This window comes from Manis javanica, chromosome 9, assembly GCF_040802235.1.
Source record: "Manis javanica isolate MJ-LG chromosome 9, MJ_LKY, whole genome shotgun sequence".
Taxonomy (NCBI): Eukaryota; Metazoa; Chordata; class Mammalia; order Pholidota; family Manidae; genus Manis; species Manis javanica.
In genome coordinates, this window is record NC_133164.1 from 113,299,090 (window position 1) to 113,319,408 (window position 20,319).

General features: G+C 44.2%; 1 protein-coding gene and 1 long non-coding RNA gene across 12 annotated transcripts in view; one reads left to right on the forward strand and one right to left on the reverse strand.

Annotated features, from left to right (window-relative positions):
* TNFRSF11A (TNF receptor superfamily member 11a) overlaps positions 1 to 17,832 on the forward strand; it is a 54,670-nt gene extending 36,838 nt beyond the window's left edge. For 9 of the 11 annotated variants that reach the window (XM_073213179.1, XM_073213181.1, XM_073213184.1 and 6 more), the window contains 3 exons: positions 2,461 to 2,513; positions 3,805 to 4,573; positions 13,150 to 17,832. In XM_073213179.1, coding sequence (XP_073069280.1) covers positions 2,461 to 2,513; positions 3,805 to 4,573; positions 13,150 to 13,436 — 1,109 coding nt within the window. In that variant the 3' untranslated portion in view covers positions 13,437 to 17,832. The remainder of the gene's footprint in view (positions 1 to 2,460; positions 2,514 to 3,804; positions 4,574 to 13,149) is intronic. The other 2 variants (XM_073213180.1, XM_073213183.1) reach the window with 1 other exon arrangement.
* On the reverse strand, positions 623 to 13,231 carry LOC118971904 (uncharacterized). Its single transcript, XR_005060652.2, has 4 exons — positions 13,117 to 13,231; positions 9,958 to 10,055; positions 9,241 to 9,364; positions 623 to 1,089 (listed from the first exon to the last, which is right to left on the reverse strand). It is a non-coding gene; the product is annotated as an uncharacterized lncRNA (long non-coding RNA).
* Positions 17,833 to 20,319: the final 2,487 nt, after the last annotated feature.

The following is a 20,319-nucleotide window of genomic DNA, read 5'->3' on the forward strand; positions in this document are numbered from 1 at the left end:
TTATCCTGGAATACCAACATTTTTAATGTTCTCACTTAAAACAGAGATAAAATGTTCAGGTAAATGGCTGATGGAAAGTTTTGACTGGGGTGGCCTTGACATATGACTCTATAAATGTAAACATAAATTATCTTATATTCAGTAACATTTAGGTGCTCATCCTTAAAATGAATAATCAAGTGTTTACTGGGAATAGTTTTTCCACAAAAAAATTTTTTGATAGCGTCCCTTAACATCACATCGTCATATTTGATTTTATACCACAAAGATAAAAAGGTGTCGCTTTGAAGAAAGGATTCAAGGCTTCATTAGCTTTCATGAAGACATTTCTTGACGCTTTGTTAGCCAAATCTTTCTCTTTGAAGCATCTGTTGTCTCTGCAGCCTCTTCCTTTTCCAGCCGCTCACGTGTTGATCTTGTCCATCCCCGCTTTGCTGTGATTCCATCCGCCCTCCTACATCACATCCACAGACTTCTCGAAACCCTACATATTTTGCTTCTTCCATTAACATTGCATTACTAACGTAACCCTGGGCAATCAAAAGATTAAAGAGGGAAGATGGTGTTTGAAAATGCCAATGTTAAATGAGAGCAATGTTAAATGACTTAAAGAATCTATTCATTATTGATATGGTTATTTAATGCAACTTCACTTCCCTGACAACATGGGAGCCAGGGATTGAATAATGCATGTTCAGATAGTCGTGTTTACATGAGATAAACAGACTTCTGATGCTTTGCTTCTTAGTTTTTGTCTCTGTAATGCTCTTACTGCCACATCCTATCAGTGAGAAGAACAACGGGCTTGCCTAGACTGAGCTGGAGCTTGTGATTCTTAGCTTTCTCTTCATCCCTTCATGCAACACACTTGCTTGGCCACCAGGCACTGGGGACTCAATACTGAGCAGCACAACCACAGTGAGTGTCCTTGCGGAGGAAGCGCTTCCGTGGGCAAGGCAGGTGTTAGGCCCACAGAGAGGCTTAGAAGTGAAAGCAAAGGTGCAGAGCTCCAGATGAGCAGTGACAGGGACTCATCTGAACTTGGGGTCAGCCAGGGCCTCCCAGAGGAGGAGCCAGAGCAGCTGAGACCTGAAAGACAAGTTGGAATTAACTAAGGTCAGTGCAGGGAGAGCAGAAAGTCAGAACCAGTGGGAGATAAAAGGAGAGGGCAGCGTGCCCAGATGATGCAGCCCTGCGCCTGCTCAAGGGGTTTGCTCCTTATCCCCAGCAAAGGCAGTTAACAACAGCCCTCTGGTTTTAGTGTAGAGCACAAATTCAGGGGGTGCAGTAAGAGTGGGTGCAGATGCACCGGCTAGGAGGGCTTTTGCAATCACCCAGGGGAGAGATCACCACAGTAGTAAGGAATATCTCACCTCTGTGTACAATACTAAGCTTTAGTACCATTTGTGAATATCTAGTTCTGATCCCAAGGGAAGAGCTGCAACTTTTATTTGGGGTACCTTTATTTTTATACAATTTCAAAAGTATAGAAAGGAACTGAGAATGATAATGATAACGATAGCAACAACTGACACATTTTGAGTATTTATTCTGTACCAGCTCCGCTATATGCCTTTACACACACTAACTAATCTGTACAGCAGCATCATGAGGTAGACAGTGTTACTTCTCCTGTTTTATGAATGGGAAACTGAGGCTTGGAGAGGTTAAGGGAATGGGGCAAGGTCATGTAATAGATGTCATTAGCTATTTTTCTGACCTATTTATCTTCCAGTGGCAAATGGACAACCTCCTGACGTTTAAAATGAATTCAACATCAAATATTTAATGGTGGGGGGTAAAAATTTTATCTTTATAGAATGTAAATTAATAGGTCTTTTAAAAATTCAGATTTGACTTTTTAAGTTTCATCTCTTCTATTTTAGAATGTTAATGGAGAGGTGCTTTGTATGTGCCACAGAGCATATTCTTCCTTCCTCGGGGAAGCCGCAGGGGCTAGTGGAAAGGATTTGGGGCCTGTGGGAAGTCCGTGGGGTCCGGCACTGCCTTCCAGCATGTACTTTACTGTTGTTGTACAGATAGTTGAGCTAGCTTATGGGAAAGTCAGTCTCCTAGACCCACATCTCTTTTCATTTCCCTACAACTTTTAGGCTGGTCCTTCACAGTGAAGGAAAAATTGCTAAGGAGTGGGATGTTTACTGTCCCAACAGCAGCTCTGACAGCTCTCAAATGTGACAGACGTATTTGATGGACCATTCGTGGGTCATTCGTTGCTTTACATAGATCAGAAAGTCCTGTTTTGGGTAGGAGGAGTGAGATGCTTTAGTCTTTGAGCTGGTTGATTTCCTTTTGAATGTTTTCACTCTCAGGAACTCTCACTGAAAGTCTTACAGGGGATTATGTTTAAAGATAATACAGAACTGACAAAAGCCGTCAATAATACCATATTAGAAATAGGGAATAATAATACAAGTCCTTTCCTTACTTTGTTTTTTCCAGCTAATTTGTGGCACTGGGTCAATGAGGCTTGTGGCCGCCTAAGTGGAAATAAGGTAAATTTAAAAGTCTTAAGCGCCGCTTTTAAGTACTTTGAACAGTTAGGCTGAATGTAGATAACAATCAGTCAGATTTTCAGCCCCACTGTGAAAGGGGTACTTCCTTTGAGAGATGAAATCTCAAATTCCAGGGCAGGTCCCTACAGAATAAGCTCACGCCTGAGCCAGTGCTCATCCTACATGCTGTTTCCTTTGCATTTCCTTCCATTTCTGCCATCTCTGTGCACATGTTATTTGTATTATTATTTTAGAGCCAACGTTGATTGTGTTGTGCAGATGCCTAGAAGGACAGAGCGGCCACTTCCCTTTACTCGGTGGTTATTACTCTGTAATTTGGCGACTTTTAATTTTGATGGAATTTTGAAACTATAGAAAAACAGTGAGAATACTGCAAAAAACTTCTATATGTCCTACACTTGTGTCCACCGACTGTGTATACTTTATTATATTACTTTATTTGCTCCCTGTTTGCGGGCATAAGTGTATATGTATTTTTTCTTGAACCATTCTAGAACGTGGCAGGCAGTGCGCTCCTACACCCTAAAATACTTCAGTGTGACTCTCTTAAGAACAAGGACATTCTCCTATATAACCAAGTACATTGATAAAAGTCAAGAAATTTAGTAGTGGTGCAATACTTTCATCCAACCCACATTTGTTATTGAAATTTCATAAATTATCCCATTATGTCCTTCACATATATTTCCTCCTGCTTAAAGATTTATAATTTTAAACCACGAGCTCCTACTGACCTCTCCACTTCCAGTTCCAACACCACAGGGCTTAGTTCAGTCTTTCCTTGATCTGTGAATCTTCCCTTGTCCAACAGTATGAAACCTGGCTCCTGTTGTTCTCAATATATTTTCTCATTTGCTCAATTCCAGAATACACCAGAGAGCAGTTTCAGAATTACTAAACCATTCTACAGCAAAAGCCAAAGCCACTAACTAGAATTCAATACCTGCTTACAGTTTTTTTTTAAATTTAGATAGAGTGCATAGACAAAAAACTGTGTTCTAAAGTTATTTGGGCTAGCTCTTCCCCCAGCTTCCGTGAACATGCTATTCATTTGAAATGCAGTTACTTCATTCTGGTTGTATGCTTTTTTTTAGGGTTCTTCCCCACTCTATAATTTTAAATAACACAAATAAAGTGTCACAGTGAGTGTTCCATCTGCACTTGTTATGGTGGAAATAATTACTATAAACACCACTTTCAGCCGTGTTTAGCAGAATCATGTTCTAATAATTTTGGGTATTAATGCTTGTATCTTCTGAATTTAAATCAGCAGGAGTCCTCAGGCAGTAATTTTAGAAGCATTCATATGGAAGCTTCTAGTCAGCGTGAAATTTGTGAAGGTGTCTTACTGCTGACACTGGAAGAGAAGATGTTTTCTGAAGATATGTGCTGTCCAGATGGTGGTGGTGGTGTCTGCAGGGGCGCATGTGCAGGCGATGGTCCCTGCGCACTAGCAGAAGATGCCAGGATGTTCACTTTGGTCAGCGAGACTGAGGGGGACCCCTTCAGGCCTGTTCCCATGGAAGACGAATATGTGGACAGGCCCCCCCAGACCCCAGACTCTTTACTGTTCCTCACTCAGCCTGGAAGCAAATGCACTCCCCCTTTCCCTGAGCCCCTGGAGGTGGGGGAGAATGACAGTTTAAGCCAGTGCTTCACTGGGACAGAGAGCATGGGGGATTCTGACAGCTGCAGCTTCGCCGAACCCCCATGCAGGACTGAGTGGATTCCCACGTCCTCTGAAAAGTACTTACAGCAAGCAGTGGAGGGTGGCGGTTGCCCCCATGGAGCGGCCAGCTTCTGTGGCTGTACAGGCTGTGGGGACCCTCCTGGGGAGGACCCGGGGCCCCTCACGGGTTCCCCGGCAAGGGGACACTTGCCCCAGTGTGCCTATGGCATGGGCCTTCCACCGGAAGAAGCAGCTAAGAGGGCAGAATGGGGAGGCCAGCCGGAGGACAGGGCCGATGGAAGGCAGCCCAGCTCAAGGAGGGGAGGCCCTGGGCCTGGAAGCCCCTCCAGTGACCAGCCACCTGCATCTGGTAAGTGATTCTCCTAGTCTCTCCCTTCTGAACAAACAGGCCTGTTCTTTGTTCTGTTTGGGGGCAGGTGTCACAGAACATTTAGGGAAGAGGGACGCTAACATGGGAAAAATTCAGCTTGAGCATTTCCTCTCGATAAGCTTCTTTACAGGATGGGTTTTGATTCGGTCCACGTGTTGTGCCCACTGCCCTGTGACTTTATCTTCTAGCCCTGGAGCTGTCTCTTTGTTTTTGGGTGCCCCGTGCCCTTTTGCATTCAGGCTACTTGTGATGGGATTAGACCTCAATCCCCTGCATTTACCCTCCAAATATAGTGTCAACAGTGACCTCTGAACTGGCGAAAATCAAGTCATTCCCTCAGATTTCTGGGCTTTGTTTTGTTTTTAAAGCAGCCTATGCCTCAGATCTCTCCCCAACAAGCTGTTATAAATTTCAGGAGGACAAAACTGTTCAGTTGATCCTTAATTAATTAATATTTATTAAGAGTAGCCTGTTTGTTATACACCAAATTAATGATGCAGGAAAACCACCCCTGAATGCTTCTTATGAGAAGCCCCTTTTATAACAACAGCATAGAATATATTTATGGAACCAGGAAGATAAAATCAGTTTTCAATTTAAAGGCATTATAGAGATTTATCACTGCACCACTGCTTGAGCTGAATACTCCACAAAGTATAATATTATAACTTTTTTCACGAGGGGAACACACCATATGTTTCATAGTTACAAGGAACCTTGCCGCTGATGGTGAGGGCTTCCTCTGGCTCTGGGGATTATTTACCATATAAGGGATCAGAGATCTCTGAGAATCTTCAGAAAGCTATAGGCAGTCTCTCCAGAAAAATGAATATATGGATATATGCTATTTAAGGGGCTTCACAGAATCCATCCATACTAAAAACAAAAAACCCAAAACCCATCTGTGAGCCACCTTTATGCCAGGATGCATTTTCTTTTATCCCTGCCTCTTTCTTTAGATTGCAAGGGGTACTCACAGCTAGTCTTTGAGTTACTTTATAAGCCTGAGAGAGCTAAGGCCCCATCCTAAACACAGACTGTCTTGTGCTAATGATGGCTTCTGGCTTACTTGACCGCACAACGTACTTTAATCTGTTTTCCAAGCTTTGTGGTTTTGCTACAACTACACGGATTCAGTGATGTATAAATTCTCTATCCATGCCCAAACTGAAAAAAGGAGATAGATTTGGGGATATTTTTCAAAGAGCTATGTGTTTTTCCTTTAGAAGACCTCAGTATTTTTTTAAGATTTGGAGGAAATTCCATGACAAAAGTTTGGCTCTACTGTTTATGGCATTGAGTTCTAATTTTTTCTCAGTGGTTCATTTTCTTCCCATTGGGCACAGAGACAATACAGAACACTATTTTGGGGGCTGGAGGGCGGCTAAGCCCCAGGTAGCAGTGGCCGTGTCTTGGAACACCGCCAGCAGCAGACGAGTTTTTCATCCGATGACACCAGGAAGATGACAGTTGCCACTGTGTGGAATCATCAGCAATTCTCAGAAGAACAGAGTTGGCCATATTTAAAGAGATGTTGTTTCTTAGGTTCATGCAACCAAAAGCCAGAGCTTTGTTCTCCTGGAAAGAGTTAAAACAGGGCCCTCTGTTTTCCATTATTTTTTATTTCTCCAGCGCTCCAACATCTAGGCATGGGGGAAAGAAAAAAAGTGTGCCACCAACTAAGTGGTGTTAATTTGCAGAAAGTTTACGCTGCTTTTTCTCTCTCCATCTGGTGCTTAGCCATGCAAAACGTCGGCAGACTGCCTGCCTGCGGTCGCTAGCAAGTGGGCCAAATTCATTCTCGCCTGAGGAGAAGCAGCAGCCAGATTGGTACTTGAGGCTGAGCTATTCTGCCCATACTTACTTCTCATGAATGGGCCTTCTGGGTTCCGGTTCAAATAGCACTTTCTCATTTTTGCTTTTCTTTTTTAATTGTCATAATTTATGTTCTACAAAATGTGTGAAGGAGGATGGAACAAAGATAAGAGGGGGTCCCAATCCTGTTTGATCTCTTAAAAACCCTGTGCTCTCAGGACTTGAGGGATGTGCCCTTTTACATTAGGTTTTTGGATTTATATATGTGGGTATCTTTTTTTTTAAACTTGCAACCAAATCTAGTGGGCTCTGGATTGGATATTCCTCAGTAGGGAAGAGTATCTCCTGTGGACCCAGCACCCTTTTGAAGAGACTGATGGTTCTTGAAAGATCTCCAGTAGTGTATCTTTTACAAATATTACCCAATGTTAAGGCTATTTTAGCAATGTTATAAACCTTAAAGAAGAATGAGAATTATTAGCAAACACCTTTAAGGGTTTAAGTCTTACATTACCACTTCTTAATTTATCTTAAATCATTATCCTCATGATATGAATGTGGTTACCTTGGTTACAAGCCCTTTCACCTGGAGTCTGGAGAATTCTCACTGTGTCTAGAAAATTATTTCATGGGAAAGAAAGAACAATGTAATTGATGTGTCTATAGTTGACCAGTGACTTGCTTTTAGCTCCTGAAATCGCATAATTGGTTCAGTCACTTCTGAGCTGGAGAGAGCAGTTCGTTTACAGGACTCACAATTCTTAATGAACACCAGCTCCACACTTGTTTTTCTGTCACATCTTTAAGGTCCATTGAGCCACAGAGACTTGGAAAACCAGTAGGGATTGAGGTCAGGGAATGGATAACTCAAAAAGAATCAATACTTTGAGAAAGCAAGGCCTTCCAGGCTGGTCCCCCTTCCAATCTGCTGCTCCCCTTCACCCGCTCACGCGCCTGTTTCAGCCAAAGCCAGTACCTTTAGGGGGAACACCTCTCACTATCCTGCTCTGCCCTGTAATGTGCTTCTCCTCCTGTGAACCACCCACCCGTGATGTCCCTTTTCCAGGGTGCGCAATTCCTCGGGTCCTTCAAGTCCCAGCTCAGATGCTGCTTCCTAGACCAGGGGTGGCAGACACGCTGCCTGTGCGCCCCTCCTCTTCGCCCTGCAGCCCTTCCTTGTCTTGGAGTCTTTCCCACTAAGCCTGGCACACTCACGCCTTGATCGACAGCCCACCTCTGGGCAGCCACATCCAATCAGTGGGAATTTATGACACACCTGAATTTATGACTCATATGACACAGTCTGACAAGTCTCTCAGTCCCAGCTTGTTAAGTGAACCGATGTTTATAAGCTCATTCATTCTTTCATGCAGTCATGAGTAACTAGAGGAATGAGAGACCTAACTCACTCTCAGCCTCCCACTTCAGCCTGTACTGGGAGCTGGAGGCCATGCACGGACAGAAGGACAGGCGTTCGCCGTCCTGGGCAGACTGGGATGTCTGGGGTTGGAGAGGCCAAGACGAGCTGGTTCATCCAAAGGGCACAAGGTGATGCCAAACATACTTGGGGGGCAGGAGAGGCACCTGCCTGATGCACAGTGCTCCCGCCCCTGGGCCCACCCTCTTTTAATGATGATTCCTGACCTTCATTTCCATCCCGAAAGGACGGCTTGAGGTTTTCCTACTCCAGTGTTCTTCCCTGTCCCTCCACTTCCCCCAAGCAAGGGACAGTCCCCTGGTTCTAACTTTCTTCTCTCTCCTGTTGGAATGCCATCCACTAACCTGTATTTCACTTTTCCATATAAATATTTTAAGGGCAAGTATTAGCTCATTGCTCTGTAACTTACAAAGGATGTTTAATTATACGGTTATTTCGTAATGATTTTTGTTGGTGCTCACAATCAACACATTATTTCAAAATATATGAAAAATGTATTTAGCATATACTTTATTTAATTTAGCCCTGCTTGCCTTCTGTCTGTTCTAATAGGGCTCGTTTTGGAAGGGTTTTATTTGTAAACCATTCTAAGTAATTTTCAAGCATGATTCACTAAGAACTATTAAATCCTGCTTCCCTTCCCTTATCATCATATACCCAGTTTCTTCTAAATGCCTACAACAGAGATTGCATTTCCATGAAAAGGAAAGTCACATGAGAAGCATATGGGTTAAATATAAATTAAGTTTGTTTTTTTTTTTGAATTCCAAAAGAACCCACCACAGCCTGGGTAGTTTGAGTGTATTTGTATATATTTTTAGTTCTGTTCCTTGGAAGAAAAATCTACATGACAATTGGGTGGTATTATTTGCAATAGTTCCTGTGATTTAATATTCATATGCTATGCATTTTAAGCAACATAATAAGCTTTTGAGACGAGGAGTTTCCATTACCTTGTTTAAAAATGTAAATTCTCTTAGGGATTGGGTTCTTATAGCAAAGCTTATTCTCGGAGCCTGCTATGTGAAGCATGGACTTAGCAAAATATAGACACTTTCTGGTCATGATGGACATTTGGTTTGCTAATTGTTTCTGTTGAAATCACATCATTGGTTCAGTCACTTCTGAGCTGGAAAGAGCAGTTTATTTACAGGGGCCACAATTCTTAATGAATTTCTGTTGAAATAATAGCTATTTTTTTTACTCTTTCAAGTTACCTAAGAAAGTAACTAGTTAAGTCATATTGCATATTAATGTTAAACCAAATAACCCTTTTAAATGTTAGGAACTCTTCGAAACTTCTAGTTTCTTGTCTCATAAAAATGTTGATGTCATTCAGGCTCTCAAATCATAGTTTTGGGTATGAGCCTTCAAATACAATTCTATCAGTCACCTGGGTTCAGATGATAAGACTGCATCGACATGCGACAGGACTCTGAAGCCTGCAGCGCTCCCCTTAATCAGTGCTGCTGATGTTGATTCCTTCTGGTCACCGAGTGTTGGAGAATCTTCAGTTGCTGTAGAATAAGGGCAAACACAGGCCTGGGAGAGTGCCTGCTCTGGCGGAGTGAGGGGTAGTGGCCAGGCCAGGCCCAGAAGGTTCCAGAAGGGATGCTAGGGTCTGTGCAGCAGGTGACAACTCCCTTGACCTGAGCCCTTATCTCCTGCCAGTTGTTTCTGGAATTTACTACTTTCATTATCACCGATTCCTCTGTGAGGAAAGCTTTCTTTCACAGGCCTCCAACCCCATCTTTTTTTGCAAGTGAAATAAAGTTACAATAAATGTCAGGGGCAGCTTTGCAGGGCTAGCGGTCAGAAAGGCAGCTGAGGAGAGTCAGGAAGAGGGCGTGATGGGCCCCTGCTCTGCTTCTATTCCTCCAGGCTCTATGGGCTGCATGCAAGCCTCAGGCCTTTGTAAAGCATCTCCGATAAGCTTTGTCCACATCATCCTTCCCTTTTCACATCCCCCTTGCCAGCCTCCAACAAGGGAGGGGCCCCAAACGGCAGAACATCCTGGGCTTCCTTGGCAAGCAATGGTTACCCCTTCTGGGCATGTATCAGCTGCAGAAACCTGGGCAACCAGGCGGAGAGGGAGGCCCGCAGCACTCACCTGGCCTTGCAGCTTGCTGATGTGGTGACCTGTTGATTCGCCATCCCAGAGCATTGCCTTGTCATGTTGGCTTCATAGCCCTGTAAGACCTTTCTGTTCTGAAAGGTAGGAAGCAAATTTTAAGGAATTATTGCTTTTAAGCAAGGACAGTTTGGGACTGAGGTGTGTTACCAAATAAGGATATTACCAATTCATTCTAAACCTTGATCTTACTTTTCTCCTACATTCAGACTACAGCTGACTTGTAGACAGTGAATTTACTGTAGAATTATATATATGAGTGTTCAAGCCAGAGACAGTCATGCTGAGGGATCACAGCAAAGTAGACACAGTTGGTTAGATTTCTGGAGGAAAGCACCCTTTCAGTTTTCAAGACACATTGAGATCCTCCAACAAGACAGGGCTGCAAAAATAACGTTACTGCTCAGTATGTTTTACAGATCTGTTTCCTTGGGAGTTCCACGAGCACTCACACTATCTTCCTGAAGTGGTAATGCCATCAGTGCACTTGCGACTAATTCTTTGCTGTTTCCCAAGCGTTTTCAAACATCATCTCATTTGACCCTTATGCCAGGTGTTCATCATTCATTAACATTTATCATATGCTTCTCAGTGTGTCTGCCCCCCACTAGCCTACCAAGGCTTGCAAATAGATGCTCATTTCATAAATGAGCAGACTGAGATCTGGGGAGCTGTTACGTGGTTTGTCCCAACTTCCTCAGCTAGTAGGGGCTGAGCCAGGCCAGGCCCAGAGCTCTCAGAACCCTCCTCTCTCCTCTGCCCCACACCATTTCCTACCCTCCTGCACTCAGGTGGCCACAGAAACCACCATCCCTTGGCCACCAGTTATGCACCTTCTGCTCTTCAGAGACCCAAACACCAGGATGACATTGATGTTATTAGATTAGTTGCAGGTGGGTCTGCATGATGACAAGCCTGCGTGCTCACGTGCAGAGTAACCGTGAGCTGGTGTTTGTTTTGCAGTGCAGCCAGCCTGGAGTGAAGGGAACAGTCAGTAAGTTCTGGATTTGGGGTGTTGGTTCTGTTACCATTCTTACTGTAATGGGTGGTCTCTTCATTTATCTCTGCTTAACCATAGATTAGTCCACATTCCCTTTCCCTCTAAAGTAAGCTGACTGAAGCCCGTAGCACACTGATAACTCACAACTAATGGGTCATCTAGAGTACCCAGGCCCTTCTGCTCACACCAGAATAGTCATGCTTACAAAGATCCATGGGTATTCCCAGTCCTGTGAATGTGAGCCAATCCTATGGTAATTTACAGCTTTAACTGTTTCATTCACTGTTAAAAAAAATGAGTTTGATAAGCATGAGAATTGTTTCTATGAAAAGTGATCATTGCTATGAGACAACCCAAAGAATGAGTGGCTCTAAGTTTTTTGCTATTAAAATTGAGGCAACCATGAAAGAGAGAGAGAGGATTCTGCACTTAGACTGCTTGGCAGGTGACTTAGTTCTTATTCCGCTTTAATGAAACCAAAACTAGAGACTTAAGGGAAAGCAGTAAAGGTTTAACTGATACAATCAAGAGACCTTTTGCCAAAGGACAAGCCTCAATTCTGCATTGGAAAGTTGGTGTTGAACATTTTATAGCAAGTGACAGGTGGCTTGAACATCAGGGAAACACATGATAGGACCTGTATTTTAAGAGCGTCAGTGAATGGCCTTTGCAATTCAGTGTCTTACTGAACATTTAATTCTTGATCAGTAGAGAAAATTAGATTGGCAAGCACATCTGCAAAATTCAAACAGTTTATAAGATGTTACCTCCAAAAAGAGATTAACTCAGAGCATCACAGAGTTGTGGTGGGAGGCCCAAAGCAATACTCCTAAGAGACACCTGCCACTCAGGATCACCTACGTCATTTCCAGAGGCCACTGAAAAATGAAAATACGAGGTCCCCATGAGCAAAAATTAGTAAGAATTTCAAGAGGATCACAGCACGGCATTTAAACAAGCACAGGGCCCTTCTGAGCACAGGGCCCTGAGTGAGTGTGGGTCGTGTCCATGAAGACGGCTCCGTGGCCACGTACTGTCATTGGCAAACCAGTGGAGCTTTTTAAGGAAGTTTAGTCTGCCCCAGTTTACTGTGCTCATAAAAGCCAGTGTGCATGGAGTGGGCTTGGACTTGATCAAAGGTGGGTTTTGTCATTAATTGTATCTTTGATAAAACCACATGAAGTCTAAAATTGTTTGAGAATCTTACACGCTTTCTAGGTAGCTTTTCTTTACATCCTAATCATCAGGTGTTTGAAGGCCTTGTTTTTCTTCTCCCCCCTATTCTGCCCTCACCTGCCAAGAATAAGCTTCTTGATTCAGTCTCTGAATCAAAGGTTTCTGAAAAGCTTAAATACATTTCTTAGGCACAAGGGTTTGAGTTCCATTTTAGAAAAAAAGAGAAATTAAGAATATAGATTCCATAGGATATATCAAAGACACTGTTTGCCATGAGGCAGCTGGCATGGAATGAAATTCTTAGTGTGAGAAAGTAAACAAAATCTTGACATACAAGATAATAAAATACATAGACACATAGACTTTTACCGGAGCTCACTCAGGTCAACAGAAGATTCTGATAAGGAAGGAGGCAAACAACAGTGGATTCCTACTTGTCAGTTTGTTGGAAAGTAAAGTTTTAAATGATAGAGAAATCATATATATCATGACATAAATAAGTAAATTTCAATATGAAGAGGATGAAGAAGAGGTACGATTAAATTCAAAACCATAAGTCACACCGTGGCTAGCGATGCCGTGTTGTTTTACATTATATTGAAGAACATGATGTTCTAATGATGTTTTAACAAACTGAATTACAATGAGAAAAATCATAGTTTTAAGCGACGTAAAATTGCTGCTTTTATTAAATAAACATGGTATATTTTAAATTAGGACAGAATGTTTATGAGATACACACACACACACAATTTTTGACTATTTTTGATGTCTCACTTGGACTTTTTTCTATGAACTAGTGATCCCCCAACCAGGAGGACTTCTCCTGTGTTACTAGCGCACTCCTGCTGTGGCTACAGCGTAAGCCCTCGGATCCGCCCTTGGTCAGTAATTGCGGAGCGAGCGCCCGGTCCCCGCGGCCCGGGCCCCCCGGGAGGGCCCTCGCCGCGCACCCGACTCACCGCCTGCGCCTCTCTCTTCCCCTCCCCTTGCAGGAACCGTGACGGGGAACAGCAACTCCACGTTCATCTCCAGCGGGCAGGTGATGAATTTCAAGGGCGACATCATCGTGGTGTACGTCAGCCAGAACTCGCAGGAGGGCGCGGCGGGGCCGGGCGGCGGCGCGGGGGAGCCGGTGGGCCGCCCGGTGCAGGAGGAGAGCCCGCCGTGCTGCGACGCGTTCGCGGGCCTCGGGCCGCGCTTCCCGGGCGCGGGCGGCGCGGAGCCCGACAAGGCGTCGCGGCCGGTGCAGGAGCAGGGCCAGGCCGGGCCTCCGCGTTGAGCCCCCGCGGCCCCTGCGCCCCGCCGCCCGGCGCCCGAGGTCGGGCCGCGGGCTTCCGAACACGTCCCTCTGTTACCGCGGCCCGAGCCGCAGCCACGTACGGCCGGGGCCACGGGCTCACGGGGCGCCCTTTGCTCGCCCTTCTTACCTCCTTTTGGGGCCCGCCGCCCCCCGTTAGCATTTCCCCAGTAGTCTGGCCTCCACGGCAGCCGTCCTTAGGACTGTCCTGTTCTCTTTGGGTCTATTTTTATTCCTCTATATTTGTATTTCACTTTATCTCAGAACACTTTTTTGATACTCCTCCCCCCGCCCCCCTTAATTTTTTTACTATGTAAGGAGTTTCTTGAAAATTCCGCTAAGGATGCTGGTCTTCTTCACATAGTTTCTTTTGCACCCCTTCTTACAAGTAGATGTCTATGTTTTGGAGACGGCTTTTGTTGGGCCGGGCGGTGGGGATGTCTGTATCAAGTACTTTTGGAAAAAGGCTGGAACTGTGAAGCCTGGAGGGAGGCTCAGGGAAGAAATGCAGGGACTTTTAGTTCTTGAAAATCTCTCTGTGCTCCCATTTTTCTAAGCGAAGGAAAAAGGGAAAACCAAGTTTCCCCCTCAAAGTTTATAACTTTCTGTCAATCCTTAGGCAGAGCTCAGTTGCAGCCTGCGGTCCCTCTTTACACCATCCCAGATGTTCACCCCCAGGGTGAGTTATTTACCCATTCTAGCAGAGGCAATCGGGTACGTGGCAAGGAAATCTCTAAAAAATCAAACGTTGCTGCAGCTTGGCATTCTTGTTGTTTTTTTTCTTAAACTTATTTTTTTAATGAAGGTATCACTGATAGACAATTTAGGAAGGTTTCACATGAGCAACAATGTGGGTTTAACATTCATCCATATTATCAAGCCACCCCCACACCCCATCGCAGTCACTGTCCGTCAGCATAGTAAGATGCTATTAGAGTCATTACTTGTCTTCTCCGTGCTATACTTGACATTCTTATTCCTGAGGTCGCTCTCTCTCAAAAAGGTGTGGAACATGAATAGGATACAGGGATAGCCTGAACACATAGTGGGGAAAAAAACTGCTAGGAAAGTTCCAGAAAGAAAGAATAAAGATGAAATATTAATTGCATTTTCTCTTTCTAGAGAAGGATGTCACACATGTGTTTAGGCAATAGGCCCTATTGCTTACCTAAATAATTGTGCTTCTGCCACCCCACCTTGTAGAAGTGGAAAACATCCCTGCTATTTTCCAAAGCATTTAAATCAAAAACCTAATCCCCAAATTGTGAATTTAAGAAAACATCACAGAGACGCTTTCCTCTGAGCGTCAGCCCTGTTGTAAGGAAACAGACAGTGTGAGTCAGACTGAAAGGAATTACCTGGGCTGTTCCATCTGTTGTAGCCTGTGGGTATATGTTCTCCTCAATACTAGCGAAAAGTTAAAATGCCTAAGCACATTAAGGTCAATTTAGCAGATCTGGCAGGTTTTAAGTGTGCTAATAGTGGTCATGGACCAGACTTTACTGGCCACAAATGCCCAGCTGAAGGGAGTGACCGCTGTTCACTGGTTTCTCCCTGCTGGGTGCACACCTCTTGAAAATGCTGTTCTTTGATGTGGTCGATTGTGATCTTTAATGGAGAAGCAGAGGGTGCCTCTGTAATTTATGGGACTCCTTAGCTGACGTAAAAAACTGCAGGAAATGACTGCATTGCCAGGATGATATGTTTATGGGGATTTACTGTCAGTTCTGCCCTTTTAGTTAACATCCATCCAAAGAGAGATAATATGAAAATGGAGGAAGCCATTTATACCTTTTGGTGTGGGATCTATTAAAGAGACAAAGTATAGTTCCACAGTAGAATGCTGAGCTGAAGACCCCAATTTCTACCGTGACTGTCATCATCTCACTGATATGACTTTTACCTTTCTGTGTTTTCTTCTTTCTATAAAAAGGCACTAATGATAATTTTTGACACTTTTCCTACCCAGAGGTAACAAAGGGAGGCGACAGTGAATGCTAAAGTATCTTGAGCTCCTTGAATAAAAGGTGCTAAATAAATACAAAAGAATCTACTTTCAGGAAAAAAGGTAGTATTCTTTCCCCCACTGATCCCTTCCCATTCTATATTGATCCAAAGACAATGAAATGATAGGCTCTGTATAGCAAATACTGGTCTGTGTCTGTGGATCATAGAACTGTAGTGACAAACAAGCAGAATGAAATGAAGACAGGAATGAAAACCTGCTGGATGTGATAAAGAGATGATTACACTTATATTTGGCCATAAAAGGTTTTTTTCTTGGCTTGCTTGAACAGGCTCTTTGTCAAATAATGATTTGACTTATTCCTCATCTCTGTGGTGTGTACTGGTGTCAAAAGTTGGTTATCTTGTCTCTTACTGGTGAAACCCTCCACAGAGTTGGGACAGAAAAATGCCTTGCTTTGATGATCTATCTATCATTGATCTTGTAAGAAAGTTCTTTAAAATACAAATTTGCAGTGTAGTGAAAGAGTTGAAGGGGAAATAGAGTCTGGGTTCTCTACCCTCATTTAACTCAAATACCAGAAGGACAAATTCATGTCTCTCTCTCTGCCTGTGATCACAAGAGCAATTTGAACGTGATGTGCTGGAACCTTCTTGTGTCTCTTGCTGTGTAACAAGCCAGCCTAAAACTTAGTGGCTTAAAACCACCACCATTTATTTAGCTTCCAGTTCTGTGGGTTGGCTAAGCTTGGTTGGGTCTTTGGGCCTGGGTGAGCCTGGCTGGGCTTGCTTACTGTGTGCAGTCTGCGGCCTGGCTGGCTGGGGGTTGGCTGGGCTAGACCGAGCCCTCCCCACATGATCCCTCTTCTTGCAGCGGGCTGGCCTGGGCTTGTTCTCTGGTGGTGACAGGGTTCTAAGGGAACATGCAAAAATGTGCCTGGCTTTTTGAGGCCTGGGCTCACCTGTCATGCTGCTAGACAAAAGGGCAGCCCAGATTCAAGTGGGGAAACCCCTCCCCCACCTCTTAATAAGAAGAGTTGTAGAGTGACATTGGAGGGAGTGGATACAAGGAGGGGAAGAAGGGGCCCCTTTGCCAACTATCTACCAGTGGGGCCTTGTTCAGAATAAAATGGTGCAGAGAGCGTCTAGGAGCAGAAGAGGGATGCTCCCCAGTCCCTAATCAGTGGTTCCTTCTCTGATGATCAGATTCCTTTGATTCATAGTTCTGTCGATTCCTACAAATGAGAGATACCCACATCACATTTAAGCTTTGAAATTCCTTCTAAACTCAAATATGCATGATTGGGGAACTGGGTCTGTTGCGCTATTGCATTCCACTGGCACAGATCATTGAAAGTGACCATCTGTGATGTCAAGAAAACCCATGAGATACTTTGGGTAGAGGAACTTGTTACATAAACAGGTAAAAGATGTCATGTTTACCCTTTTAGCTAAATCAACAAACAAACCATTTAGATACTGGGCAAAAGGGAAAGCTTGAGCAAAGGTACTGTCTTTGAAGATAAACCGTATTAGCCTATAGGGCTGGTGTGAGGATAAAATGGGATCAGGTACAACTGACCACCAGCAGAGTTGCTGAAATAGAGACCCATCTATTACATGACTCCCTCTGTCTCTTACCTCGTCCATCCCTGCACACAGAAGTGGTTTCAGATACCATGTTCACTTCCTAAGTGACTCTGTCACCCACCTCAGACACCTCCCTGCTCTTTGAAATGAGGTCTGAGGGGTGCGTGCACCTTTTCCACAGTTGACAAGACCATGGTGGTTGACCCGGAGCTGTTATCTTCTGACATCACACACTGAGGGAAGCCAGCTTATGCCATGTAGCTCCAGAATGCACTGCCTTACCTGGACAGTATGCTTAGAATGGACCCTGGTGGGCCTTTCTATCCCTGCCCCTGTCATTTGAGGACAGTGAAGGATACTGGGATGGACAGGTTGAAAGGCCGTATTTCTTTTTCTCCTGATATCCCTGATGTCTCTTCCAGTTTAAGAAGGATAACAAATTGGCCACCAGCTTAGAAGAGGTAATATTATAGGCCCAAGCCCTTCAGGAAGGTACTGGAACCCAGTAAAAAGCCTTTACTGTGACCCAGTCTCTTCACTTCTTATGAACAAGTGTAGCCCCAGAAATAGGCTGCATGGACTGTGAAGTCAGGAGAAAAACTGTGTTCTTACTATGAGACTCTCATGAATTGCCTTAATTTAGGTAGAGGCAGTAAAACACCTTACCTAAAAGGGAAAAGCAAATTTGTATTTATTGGCTTTTATGGGCTCTCTATTTCAATAGCAAAGGAACCATGAAAAAAAATACATATTTAAAGCTCTGAAAAAAACATTTTCTGTTCTTACTGTATCAGTGGGAAAATAAACATAATTTTTATTTCAAGTTTATTGAGTTTACGGCTTTATATCCTGTAAGATTCACCCTTTCTGAGTATATAGCTTTATTATAGTTGTGAAAAAAATACAGTGTTATGTAACCACCACCACTACAATCAAGATACAGACTATTTCCAGCACCCCAAAATTCCCATTTCTCTTTATAATCAATCCTCTCCCTGCTATCCCAGTCCCTGACAACTACTCTCTATTCTCTGTCCCTATAGTTTTGCCTTTTCCAAAATGTCCTATAAGTAGAATTAGTAAGTAGCCATCTGAGTTTGGCTTCTTCCAGCATAATGCCCTCAAGAGCCATCCAAGTTGTTCGGTACATCAGTTAGTTCCTGTTTCTTGATGAGTAGTATTCATTATATGGGTGTACCACAGTTTATCCATTCATCAGCATTTGGATTCTTTCCAGTTTGGGAGAATTACAAATAAAGCTGGTATAAACATGTGTGGACATAAGTTTTCATTTCTCTTAGGACTAGGATTGGGGGGGGTGGATATATGATAAATATATACCTTTAACTCAAAGAGAAACTTTAAAATTGTTTTCTAAAGTGGCTGTGCCATTTTGCATTCCCATCAGCAATGAATGAGAGTTTCAGTTGCTCCACATTCTTGTCAGCACTTGGCATTGTCAGTTATTTGTTTGTTTTCATTTTAAACTACTCTAATTGATGTATAGTATCTCACTGCATCTTTAATTTGCAGTCCATTATTGGGCATGTTCTCATATGCTTATTTGGTGAAGTATGTGTTCAAATCTCCTCCTGCCTCAGGGCCTTTTCATATGCGGTTTTCTCTGAGTGGAACCTTCTTCCCCCAGTCCTTCCCCTGGTCCTGACTCCTAATCTGTGAGATAGACTGTAAAGTACTGGATGGGGTCTCTGCAAGGAGAACGTGTCAGGACAGGGCATCTTCTCTTTCTGTCTGCTCGTCTCTGCCCTCTTCCACTATTCCTCTTCAGGTTCCCAAACCTCTTCTCTGTTTCCTAATTCTGTTCCCCTTTCTCTTCTTTCCTGGTGAACTCTGCCTCCTGCCCTAGGTACTTGGTCCCTCTTGCTTTGATGCTTCTGTGGGTGCCACATTCCTTGTAGTTCCCTCAATGACCCCTCTTGTCCTCCCTGCTCCAAACTGGCCTCCCGGGTCCTCAGAGCCTCCCCTGACCAGTCAGTCTCCTCATTCCTCATGCAATCCCTGTCCTTGTTCCCCCTTCCTGGTCCTCCATCTCCTTCCCTGATCTCCAGGCTGCAGAGGCTGCTGTGGTGAGATGGTCTTGCTAGAGCTGAACCTTCTGCCATTCACCCTTTTGGAACTTGGCCTTTTCCTAGAAATTACCCTGTTTCTTCCTCTTGCCCCAGGGGCATCCATCTCAAGGCAAAGTCCAGACCCCGTCTCTCCTAGGAAGGACACCTTAGAGACCAAGGGCAGGGTTTGGCCTAGTACCTCACCATTTCAGCCACTGGCTGCATCTAAGGATCAGTAGGGCTGTTTTTGAACTGGTGTGTAACCCTTTAAGCCCTGCTCGGGGGTCGGTGAAACAACCACTGTATCTGACTGCTTCAAAGGCTTATACACATGGTTCAGGGGCTCAGAACCCAGTGAAATCAGGTCCGGTCAGGGAAGGATTCAAGAAACCAGGGAGAGGTGAAACCTAGGATGTGGGAAGGGCTGGAATGTGGTGGCTCCAAACACAGTCCCTCTGTCCTCCCTCACTCGCCCCCCGCCTAGCTCCCTCAGACTCATCCTCTCCGCATGGCCCCTAGTGACCCTGCTGTGCACCTTGCACATGATGGCTGCCCTCTTCTCAGATCCTCATCTCCAAATCCTGTCATTTCCAGTGCCCATTGCCTCTGGCCATATATCCATTACAGAAACTTTGTGAGTGCGTGTGTATCGTGTATAAACTGTACACAGTTTCTACACATGACAGTTCAAATTCCAAGAGATATACTCTGGTCAGCTCAGCGTAACTGTTGAACTATAGCATAGGTCACATAGGTCAGTCCAATCAGCCAAGGCCAATGAGGGCCACTAACATAAAACAAGGCCACTGGGGACAGTCAGGACTCTGGGCGGGAATGTGTCCAGAGGAGGGTGCAGCCCTGAACCCTGTGTGGCCTCAGACTGCTTAGGTCTGATAAGTGCAAACAGGAGTTCATTGTAGGACTTTTTCTCCCCTTCCAATCGCTACTCTATTGATAATGACTCAAGAAAAGATTCATTTTTCAGGTTGGAAGTCATGACAAGAAGCAGCCATGATTTAAGGTCCTGTTCTGAAGAAACTGGGGGGAAAGTGGGGCTGTTTAGATAAGCATTCTTTGTGTGTTTTCCTTCCTTCGGCATTTTTACTAAGCCAGGGCTGGGTATGGTTCAAACGGTACAGGAAGGATAGAGCAGTAATTTCTGAGAATATATTATTCAGCCATAAAAAAAGAAAGAAATCCTGCTATTTGCAACTCCACGGATGGACCTTTACGACCTTATG